The sequence below is a fragment of the Primulina tabacum genome, chromosome 10 (assembly GCF_025594145.1).
Source record: "Primulina tabacum isolate GXHZ01 chromosome 10, ASM2559414v2, whole genome shotgun sequence".
Taxonomy (NCBI): Eukaryota; Viridiplantae; Streptophyta; class Magnoliopsida; order Lamiales; family Gesneriaceae; genus Primulina; species Primulina tabacum.
Window position 1 is genome coordinate 8693742 of NC_134559.1, and position 12168 is coordinate 8705909.

At 33.1% G+C, this 12168-nt stretch overlaps 2 protein-coding genes across 4 annotated transcripts in view; both read right to left on the bottom strand.

Annotated features, from left to right (window-relative positions):
- LOC142504812 (uncharacterized) overlaps nucleotides 1-6680 on the bottom strand; it is a 107120-nt gene extending 100440 nt beyond the window's left edge. The window contains exon 1 of the mRNA XM_075617623.1: nucleotides 6553-6680. The gene's annotated coding sequence lies outside the window, so the exon portion shown is untranslated. The remainder of the gene's footprint in view (nucleotides 1-6552) is intronic.
- The window catches only part of LOC142504813 (uncharacterized), an 80092-nt gene extending 72241 nt beyond the window's left edge, over nucleotides 1-7851 (bottom strand). Inside the window, exons 1-3 of one of the 3 annotated variants that reach the window (XM_075617626.1) lie at nucleotides 7355-7851; nucleotides 6751-7236; nucleotides 6555-6680 (exon numbers count right to left, since the gene is read on the bottom strand). In XM_075617626.1, the coding sequence (XP_075473741.1) occupies nucleotides 6664-6680; nucleotides 6751-7236; nucleotides 7355-7745 (894 nt within the window). In that variant the 5' untranslated portion in view covers nucleotides 7746-7851 and the 3' untranslated portion in view covers nucleotides 6555-6663. Of the gene's footprint in view, nucleotides 1-6554; nucleotides 6681-6750 lie in introns of those variants that run through there. The other 2 variants (XM_075617625.1, XM_075617627.1) reach the window with 2 other exon arrangements.
- Nucleotides 7852-12168: the final 4317 nt, after the last annotated feature.

The following is a 12168-nucleotide window of genomic DNA, read 5'->3' on the forward strand; positions in this document are numbered from 1 at the left end:
ATGATCGATCGCCAACACTATTAGATCCATGTGAGCCAAACATGGATCCAGGTCCAAAACCTAGGTGAATGCAGGGATGCAAATGCAACTTATTACAAAAGCTTCCAATATTTTACATGTCTTCATCTTGATCATCGGGCCCACCATCTTCCAGTCTTGATCTCCCACTATTTCTAATAATTACATTTGAATAGCCATGGCACATAAGGGATACATCTCATAGGGTAGAACGGGCCATAAACCAGGCCCACTTTAATAATATCAAATATTAACAAAATGAATAAAAACAGTAAAATATCCTAACATACACCTAACACATTGGTCAAGGCTCTCGATCATCCTTCATGCATTTAATATCAAATATTAACATCAATTTAATTAAACAAATTAATTGATAAATCATGTATCTAATAATTTATCACTAATCACCACAATTGTTAAATAATTTAATAAATTAAATAAACATCTTTATTTAATTTTCAATTAAATCAATAATAATTTATTTCTTGTAAAACTCAATTTTACTATAAATAATTAAAATCATATTCCAATTATTTATTTTACAAGAAAATTATTAATTTTCCAAAAAAAAAAAATTTGAACCAATTTTCAAAAATATCAATTCTGCCCAAAAATTTGAAAAAAATCAGAAAATTGTAACCTAGGCCCAAACAATTCAGGCCCATCATCCAGCACGCTTCCCGAGAAGATCCCGGGCAGCGGCGGGGGCACCCCTGTGCGCGCAGGCACGCGCGGCGCCACGCGTAGCGCGCGGACGCTCCGCACGCGGCGCTGCGCACCGCGCAGGGAGGCGGACAACGTGCGGACGCTCCGAAAAATTAAATTTTTTTTTGGTTTTCTGGAAAAAAAATTATTATTATGGTGCATAAATTTTCTGAAAATTTTCTTGTGTGGTTAGAAACAAATTATTCAATATCAAAACCATACGATTTAGAAAAATCTGGATCTGACACCACTGTTGGATCTGGGTTTCTACACGCCCAAACGCAGCGAAAGTTTTAAAATTTTATTTTATTTTGATAATCAAAATATATATGATTTGGACACTCGTATGGTTTTTAGATTATTAAACATACATAGGATGTTAGAAAATATACCTTTAGTGAATTTTTCACTTGGCGCCAACTACTCCGGTATTAGCGGACGTAGCTCTTGTTGTAAATCTCTACGAACATTTTTCGATCTCCTTCTTTATACTTCGAATCAGGTCTACGACCGGATTACTTGTTTCTCTTCTAACTTGCACTAAAAAGTGTAGAAGATCTTTTCGTAGAGATAGAACACAATTTGGTTCAAAACCCTTTTGAGAGCACAAAATTATTTTGCAAATTGGAAGAGCCGAAAGAATTCTTGCAATTCCTTAAAACTCACGTAGAAGTCTATGCAAAATTGGAATAAAGAAATCTAAATATTTCTTTAATCATGATTTACTTAATTAATCTCATTAATTAAGTAAACTAAATATTTGGAGAAATTATAGTTGTGATTTTTGAAAATCACATACAATGAAAATTAGTGGGTTATGGAGGCTAGGGTTTTTGTCACCTACTTAAACCAAGCCTCCATGACCTAATTACCATAATATTATATTTGGGCCCTTTTAATTAACATTAATGGACTTGATTAATTAATTGGGCTAGTCCAACCAGTTTAATCAATTAATCAAGGTCCATTAAAACTTTAATTATTTAGTGTGTTGGACTTGTACCCCTACAAGCCCATTAAACATACTTCCCATCAATTTTAATTTAATATTTAATAAACTTAACTTTTGAGTTTAATAAATTAAATCCATTATAAATTCAACATTTGAATTTATTATATAAATTATAAATTCAACTCCTTGAATTTATTAACTCCAAAATTTAATATTTAATAAACCAACTTTTGAGTTTAATAAATTAAATTTTCAAATTTTATAAATTCAACTAATTGAATTTATTCTCTCAAAATTTATTTATCATAAATTCAACTCCTTGAATTTACTATTTAATATAAATTCAACTTTTGAATTTATTCTCTCAACGGGAACAAATGATACAGTACTTGTGTGACCCTTAATGGTTCAGGGATACAGCTAGCCATGTGTTCACAACTCTTTGTGATTCAGGACATAATCTTTTATTTGGGCTTACCCTGGTTAGCCCCATTCTTTTATCAACACCTTGATCAAGAATGTCAGAACTCATTTCTGATTGCACGCATCGGATCATGGTAAGAGCGTCTAGTAGCATCGCCCCATGATCCCCTAGGTATCACTGATAGTGCCTGCAAGAACCAGTCGATTATGATTAACGTACAGTACGGTCCCTTCATCTCATATATCCCGATCGAATCTGCAACCATTGGTTCATTGAGGGCTGCATATTAATTCGATAACTATGTGATACAAATAATAGTGGCATCGCGTGTACTATTGGAGAACTTCTTCTCTAACGTACATCTTATACTCTGGCCATATATAGATTCCATGCACTATTATTACATCAGATCACATAGGATATCCACATCCGTAGGTGAGCGGTGAATCCCCGACTACAATGCACTGGCTCCTATATGTGTCGCAACTGTACCCAACCTCGCCACCTGATGACTCTCCTAGAGCCGATAAACGAGTCAAAGCACAGCCCTAGCATATAGAGCATCAGTGTTGTCCCGGGTCGTAAGGACTAATGGTGTACAATCATAACCACAGACTTATCCTCTCGATGAATGATAACCACTTGGAAAGTCCGAGGGAGGGTTGTTCAGTATAATCATCATATGACTACCCATCTGTATGTTTGGACATCTCTATGCCCTTACCAAAAAATGTAGTACACAACATCACAGATGCTAGTCTCGAGCTCAAGCGACCTTTATCCATGTTTTAGGCGGCCGAATCAACTAGGAACGAATTTAGAATATGCAGTGTTTACAAATGAGTTTCAACATCGAATTACGATTCATTTGTATTAAAGCATAATCAATAACTTTATCTATGCTGCTTGCATTGGTATACAGATAAAGTAAAACGAAACCATTAAAAATAAATTATATTAAAATAAAGATTGTTTATTACCCTCGAGTCAATAAATTCTCCAGCCAACAGTTGACTTACAGGACATCTACTCAAACAATTACATGCTGTAAGTAATAGTTATTGTATTGTATTTTGTTAAAAGTAACATGTAGCCCTCTTGAAAAACTTGTTTGTAGGCCGGCTTTGTTTTTGTTTTTGTTTTTTTGAATAAAACCAAAATTCCATAGTTACGAAGGTTTTGACTGACTCTTATCAATATATAAGTCAAAACGAGGAGTGGGACAAGCCAAAATGTCCATAGATTAACAAGTTATAGGCATTTTTACAACATAAATACAGGAAAACAATTTATATCGAATTCCATGCTACATCACGCATATCTATAATTTGGTTGCGGATTACCTGGCTCTTGAGACTCGTGTTCATAAATCTCTTATGTTTGATGTAAACACACATTTTCAGCTGTATAAACATGGATAATTCCTAACTCTCTAGTTTATGTTATTATAGATAAATTCCAAACATGTCACTGCAATACATTGTCAAATCTTTATTACAGTTGATACCACCCTCATATTGATTACATTCAAGATAAAGATAATTTATTATATATATATATATATATATATATAAACACGCACACACACAACAAATTAATATCTTTGCTCTCAAACTGAAGTGGAAAGCCCTTGCTTTGCTTTGTTTTAATACAATTTTCGATCACTCTTTTTGCCGAAAATGCCAGGTCCATAGGTGGAATACATCACATCGAAGAGAAGTGGGAATTGCAATAGTACAAAGGATGTGACTGGAAGACAAGACAAGACCGTCATTGGTACAAGAAACAAATTAGATTTGTCCTTCAATGTAATATATATAGCTGCACTGAAGGCGACCATCATGAACGTGATTGAAGTGAAGAGGGTAAGTAGACCGATGCATAATCTCCTAGGTAGAACGTAAAGAAAGTCTTGTTCGGCATAACGGGAAGTCAGGATTGATAGAAACATGAGCAGTGAAGTGGTGGATGTGAACAAGGAAACAGAGTCTGAGATAGCAAATAAAACGAATAAAGTTTTTCTTACGAAAATCGGTACTCCGGTGTCACCATGAAGACCTCCTGGAACTGTGAAGGCTGCAGCAAATACGACTGTAGCAATCAATGCAGCGGCAATGGTACATGAGGTTGCAGTGTCTTTCATCCATTTCTCTCCTTGAGATTTTAACTCTTGGTGCTTTTCGGAATACAACATTTGAGGAGTCTTGTCGTCATTGTTTTCCCATGTCCTACGAGAAGGGTTGACAAAATTTTCCATTTCCTGTACGGTGCACGTTGATGAAATTATCACCACAAAAATGTGCTCAGGTAAACAAACAAGCTAGAATGGCCGAAGTGATCCGCCTAATTAATCATAATTGCTAGTGGTGGACATGCATATAATTAATTAAGAAGAATGTTATGCAAGATGTCGAGTACCTTAGACCATTGTAACTCACGCTGCATCTGTAAAGCTGCACCAGAAACTAGATTGAGTTTATGAGGAGGCGCTAGTTCTCCGCATATGTGCATAAAGTTGTTACCCGAAGAGTCCGTCATGTCGTAAAAATATTGTTTTCGTTCATTCATATGATAAATTATATTGAAAATATTTTCAACGGCGTTCTCTTGCTGCTATGTGAAAAATGGAACTTTTAGTTTCTGATTCTTCAGCATAAATGGCATTCGGAAACATCTGTATGATCACCTCCACCACCTCATGTATGCCTTTCCGTGCAGCCTCAACTATGGCACTTTCATAGATAGGTGAAGCTTCACTGCAAGACAAAGATTGGAGTGCCGTGCACAAGCATTTGACGAGTTCAAGTGTCTGTCGGTGCATTACTTTCTTTTTCTTGATGCTCTTCGCAGCAGGAACTGTGAATATATTAAATATCCAAAAGTAAGAAGATAAACAAACATATGCATCGTATTTTTTAACTTGTAATGATGACAAGGAGTAGAGTAGCTTCGATCGATAGCTAAAAAAAACTATTAAATGAGCCAAGTAAAATTTTTTATCTGAAAATGAAATTATACTTACCCACAAAAGTAATTATCTTGAACCAATCGAACTTCTTTGTCACTTTATCCATATCAGACCTTGGGTTCTCAATATCAGTTGTGATCTTTGTCTTTTTCAACTATGTCAAAGGAACAACTTCAATCTAACGTACATATAAATATACCACTTCAATTGTGAATTTTCTTATATGTCCTTGTTCATTTATGTTGACCAATTAAATTATTAGGTTATCTTAAGGGTTTTTTTTGTAATTCATTGTGCATCTTAAATGAATTTTGACATTAATACACATTCATCTTTATTTATTAAATTTTATGTCAAAAAATTTATTTTTTTACATTTCCTTGTTCATTTAAGTTAGCAAATTAAATTAATATGTTTTTTTAAGGGTTCTTTTGTGATTCATTGTCCATCTTAGATAGATTTGGACATTAATTCACATTCTTCTTTATTTTCTAAATTTTATTTAAAAAAATTCTTTATTTACATTTATTAGTCAATTTTTGTGATTTATTGTCCATTTTAGATATATTTGGACATTAATACACGTTCTTCTTTTTGTTTTTCTTCTAAATTTTAAACTAAATTTATGATATAATCTTTAAAAAAAATTTAATCAATATAATCCTTATAATAAATATGAATTATATTGATAGTTTATTATCATTTGTTATATATTACAATTTTATATATAAAATTTTTTAACTGAGTATTACATATTATTTTATTTATATATGTTTTTTACTATATATATTTGAGTGGTATTATGTTAAAATTTTATTTCTCTTAAATTATTAATCACCAATATTAATTTATAAATGATTGATTCTGATATAAAATTAATTATCTATAACATGTATTCTAAAAAAACATAGAAATTAAATAAAATCCAGAATGTGTTAAAAGTTAGAAAAAGCAAAAGTGATATTTACCTTAATAACAAGTTTAATGATTTTATTTTAACATTATTATGATAATTTAGTAAATGTGTACTCTATTTAAGTAAATTTTAGTTTTGATTTTGGTAAAATTCACTATTCTGTTAATTTTATTTTTATTGTTTTTTTCATGTTGAATGAAAAATATTTTTGCTGATTTATCATTTAAGAGAGCTGTATTATGTCGCGAATTGAAAAATGTCATATAAATAAGTGAATATATATGATTTATTGTCATGATGTATTTTTATGTATTGTGTTTTGATATATTTAGATTGATAAATACTTATAAACATGATGTTATTGAAACGACTTTAAATATTATCTAATACTCGTGATTATATTTTTCATTATTAGTCACCTACGTGCATCACACGTGTACATTCCTAGTATATATATATATATATATATATAAAATAAGGCAAAAAAAAATATGATGATATATCTTATAGGAGTTGGAAATCATAATGATCCGAATATCAAAGTAAGCAATTAAAAGATCACTTACAAGAGTAGATCCAATTTTGCCACCAACTGAGACTTTTTCCGCTTGGAAACACAGATTTCACTCTGGCTATCACTTGCAACGCATAATCATCATCATCATTGCTTAACGTAGCTAATTCTGCACCAAATCTGCCCAAAGAAAAATATATTATCTTTATATTTCACAATTAACTATCAATAAATTAAATTTCCTACTAACCAATAAATTCAGAAGCTATGGCAATTGTCAACAGCAAAGCCCCCAACTTTCCCACAAATGGGCTATTCTGCACTTCTTTCTTGGAGACGGATATGAGATACGTAAGCGTATCTTTATGGCTATTCCTCGCTGCTAAATGAATCGGCAACATATTATTGTCATTTGTAATATATAGCAAGTCGGGTTTTTTGTTCACCAATAGTATCGCAGCTTCCTTGTTTCCAGCCAAAGCGGCTGTGTGTAAAGCAGTGTCCCCCGTACTATCTTTCGAGAGCATCGCTTCATTTGGCATCGGGTATTCTAACAACTTTCTCACGAAATCATTTGATTTTCCAGTCTCCACCGCTACGTGCAGAGCTGTCTCCGAGGAATCATTGATGCAGGCCGTGATTGCATCTTCATCTTTGTCCAAGAACTTCTTGCCTTCCTTCGAATCACCTCTTAATATTGCTCTATGCAATGGCAAGTACCTGTGAAAATCCGTACCTGCATATTTCTTAAAATTACAAGCCTTGTACCAGAAAAAATACATTCGAGTTCGTTAAACCCTTTCTTTTATTTTTTATTTTTTCAGTTTTAGTTACTGAGTTCTCATTTCATTTACCACTAGAACTGCTCGTTTGAATTTCATTATCATCTGATTTGAAAAAAATTTCCAATGCCAACCAAACTTCCCTGGAACTTTCCAATCCCACCACTACATCAAACACATCGATCCCAGTAATGGAACCCAGAATCCATCCTGTGATAAGCTTGTCGGTTCTTCTCCAGAGTTTCTGCTCATCCACGGATTCTTTAGGCGGCGGGATCTGGCCGTCTACGAAGCCTAACAAATCTTGGCTCTCTAACAGACAGATCATCTGTTTTTTCCATAACCTGTAATAATTAATGCTTCTTTCCTTATTGTCTTTGTTAAGAAATAGCTTCACTGATATAAAGTTCACAGCATTAACAGTTGACGGCCATGGATAGTTTGCTAATTTTGAGGAAGACATTGAAACGATGCTGAGTTTTAGTCAAATGAATGGTGTGGAAGATTTGATGCAGATTTTATGCATTTGAAGTATTTTCTTGTTCATAGTTGTTTTTTTAAATTTAAAAAAAAAGTTTTTCCGACACTATCACATTTTATAATTTCATACTTTTTTTTTATCTTACCGCTTGATGTGAGAACTAAGAAGTGTTGTACATAATTTACGACTGATTCGCATGGTTTGTATGTTATTAATCAAGTAGCCTACACATGTGCACAACATGATAATTGCTGCTGTTTTCATAAAAATTAAAAAAAAAAGTAAGAAGGGAGGTAGGCCAATTAAATTAAATGCCAATAAATATGGGGCAAGGAGTCTGGTGAGACTTGAGAGGACGTTGACCCAACTTTTTTTTATTATACGGAGCCCTTCACTTGAAAAAGTCCTCTAAACTTTTGGTATAAGTTCAAATCTTATTGGATGTAATTTATTTTTATTTATTTTTTATTTTGATAGTAATAAATACTTTTTACAGATTTTATGAGAAAAGTGAGTAATTTTCTTATACATGTTCTTGAAATAGAAATCGGTCTCTATGTTCCTTGATTGTTTCTTTCGGAAGGACTTTTGATTCCTCCGTAAATGTCTTAGTAGAAGATATTATTTCTTCGAACTGAGATTTATTTGTTTTTTGATCTAACTTAGAATGTTTCAATCAGTTGGATCGGTTCAATTAGAAGGTCATATTTTAAATTTTAAAAATATTAAATGTATATATAAATTATAATAAAAATATATTTATCAATGTTTAAAATCTAAACAACATATATATAATCAAATATAATTATATCTAAATTTTTAAATAAAAAAACAAAATAAGCTATAATTTTATTAAAATAATATTTTTAATAAAATTAAAATCGAAATATGTGTGTGCGCGTGGGCTCTAGCCCTGGCTATAAAAATTAATATAGTTATAACGAATTTGGTACAACCCACTTTTAGCCAAAATAATTATTTAGCCATCTTCAATTACAAAATCTATTTTGATTAAAATTTTATACTAAAATAGTACGATTTCTGCACCAAATATAACATCCATCTACAACTCATTTACTTCAAATCTTACACCAAAACGAATATTCTCAAAATATTTTTTTATTTTACATATATTAATTGATATATTTTATCTAATATATTTTTAATTATGACTAATATTTTATTATTAATAAATTTAAATAATTATTTACATTTGTATTTGAATTATATGTGTTGGGGATCGAGGAAGAGTTTAGAAAGGGGGGGGTGAATGTACTCTTCTCAAATTTTTCTTTTTCTTTCTCGAATAAAGAAGGTGCTAGAATCATGTTAGAGATAGTAGCTTATCTTGTCGTGAATACTTCCAAAAAATTACAATATTAAGTGCAGAAACAATCCGATGGAGTGAGTAAAAATAGTAATATCAGCAGACAGCAGTTGTTTATGGAAGTTCGAAGATAAAGTCTTCTACGTCTCCCCTTCTTTTGTTTTCAGAAGGTATCACTAAAAGACTTTGGATTTTACAGTACAACTCTTGTACACACCCACTTCAGCAGGACTTATCTTTTGTCTACTGAAACTCTTAGTTACTCAACACAGTGAAAATACGATACTACAAAGTTCTGAAAAGACTCTTTTCAGATTACAAACTCTTCTTGATAAAATATGAGTATTGTGAATGATTATGAAGAGTGTAAGAAACAGTAGCACAAGATGATCTCAATAGATCAGATATTTGCTATGAAGTGTGTGCTGATTTTCTTTATGTTGAACTCGAAGATATCAAGGATTCGTGATTTTCACGTTTTGTGAAATGCAATTGACTTTTTGAAAGATTCAGCACTATCTTCTATATGGATTTGTTCTATATATATAGGTGACTGAGTTCAACGTCTATAATCAGAAAATGTCTTCTGCACATATTCCAGACGAATGTCCTTCTTCTGCACATGGTCTCTGATGAAATGATGTCTGATATCTATGTGCTTCGTCCTGGAATGAAGTACTGGATTTTGTGTGATTGCAATGGCACTGGTATTGTCACAGAAGATAGGTGATTCGGAGGCCTGAATTCCGTAGTCTTTTAATTGTTGTTGCATCCATAGTATTTGAGAACAACAGCTTCCAGCAGCCAGATATTCTGCTTCTGCAGTAGATGTGGCTATAGAAGTCTGCTTTTTACTAAACCAGGAGATCAGCCTATCACCAAGGAATTGACAGAAACCACTTGTGCTTTTCCTGTCTAGTTTGCAACCTACATAATCAGCATCTGAATATCCAATAAGATTGAACGATGAATCATTGGGATACCATAAGCCGACATTTTGAGTTCCTTTTAAGTACTTCAAAATACGTTTAGCAGCAATATAGTGAGATTGTTTAGGGTTAGATTGAAATCTTGCACTAACACAAACAACAAACATAATATCTGGTCTACTGGCAGTAAGATATAACAATGAGCCAATAAGACCACGATACTGAGTTACCTCTACTGGAATTCCACTTTCATCTTTATCAAGTTTGATAGATGAGCTCATTGAAGTTGAAGCAGCAGAGCATGCTTCCATACCAAACTTTTTCAGAAGCTCCTTAGTATACTTGGCTTGATTTATGAAGATTCCAGTATCAAGTTGTTTGATCTGTGATCCTAGGAAGAATGTTAATTCTCCCATCATGCTCATTTCGAATTGATCATGCATCAACTTAGCAAACTTTGCACATAATTTGGGGTTAGTTGACCCAAAAATGATATCATCAACGTTAATATGTACTATTAGGATATGTTTATTCTTGACTAAAGTGAACAGAGTTTTGTCTACTGTTCCAATTGTAAAATCATGATGGACAAGAAATTGTGATAGAGTGTCATACCATGCTCTAGGTGCCTGTCCATATAGTGATTTGTGTAATTTAAAGACATGGTGAGGTGAGAAGTGATCGATAAAACCTGGTGGTTGTTCGACGTAAACTTCTTCTTGCAGTAGGCCGTTTAGAAAAGCACTCTTCACATCCATCTGATATACTCTAAAGTTTTTGAAGGCAGCAAAGGCTAAAAATATTCTAATAGCTTCAAGCCTTGCTACTGGTGCGAAGGTCTCATCATAATCTATTCCTTTTTCTTGTCTGAAACCTTGAGCCACTAGTCTTGCTTTATTTCTGACTACATTGCCTTCTTCATTTAGTTTATTTCTGAATACCCACCGAGTTCCAATGACTGCTTGATGAGTTGGTCGAGGTACCAGAAACCATACTTCATTTCTTTTAAATTGATTTAGTTCTTCTTGCATTGCTTCAATCCAATTGGGATCCAGAAGAGCTTCTTCAATCTTCTTTGGTTCATCTTGAGAAATGAAAGCAGCATGCATGTATTCATTCATCATCTGTCTTCTGGTCCTTATCGGAGCTGATGGATTTTCAATCACCAAAGATGGAGGATGAGATTTTTTCCAAACAAAAGGATTTGGATTATCTTTATGTAAAGCAGTAGATTGTTTTGGAATATCAGCTGCTGGTTCTGGAATGTCAGGTTCTGGATTTTGAACATCCTTGACACTTGCTTCTGCATCATCTTCGCTGTCTAGTTCCAGATGAACTCTGTCTAACCTGTTACTTAGATTAGATATGTTAGTAATCTCGGGAGCACTGCTGTCTTCATCAAAGACGACATGAATAGATTCTTCAACATTGAGTGTTTTATTATTGAAAATTCTAAATGCTTTACTAACTGCTAAATATCCAAGAAATAATCCAGCGTTAGATTTTGAATCAAATGCAGCTAAATGATTTTTATCATTATTATGCACAAAGCATCTACAACCAAAAACATGAAAGTAAGATACATTCGGTTTACTCCCTTTCCATATTTCGTAAGGAGTCTGATTATTCCTCTTGTTGATCATTGTTCTGTTTTGTGTGTAGCAAGCAGTATTAATAGCTTCTGCCCAGAAGCGCTGAGAGATGTCTGCATCTGCTAGCATTGTTCTAGCAGCTTCTTTAAGTGTTCTGTTTCTCTTCTCAGCTACTCCATTTTGTTGGGGCGTCCTGGCAGCTGAATATTCATGATGAATGCCATGTTCATCTAGATATATCTCAAGAATCTTGTTAGTAAATTCAGTACCTCGATCACTTCTGATTCTAGTGACAGAAACTGATTTTTCATTTTGAATCTTTTTCAGAAGTTTGATCAGAAGGCTACTGGTTTGATCTTTTCCAGCAAGAAAGATTACCCAAGTAAATCTAGAGAAATCATCAACAACAACAAGGGTGTATCTCATTCCCCCTAAGCTCATGATAGGGATTGGACCAAATAAGTTCACATGCAATAATTCTAAACATCTTGAGGATGATTTGCTGCCTTTATTTTTGAAACTAGATCTTACTTGCTTACCAAGTTGACATGCAGAAC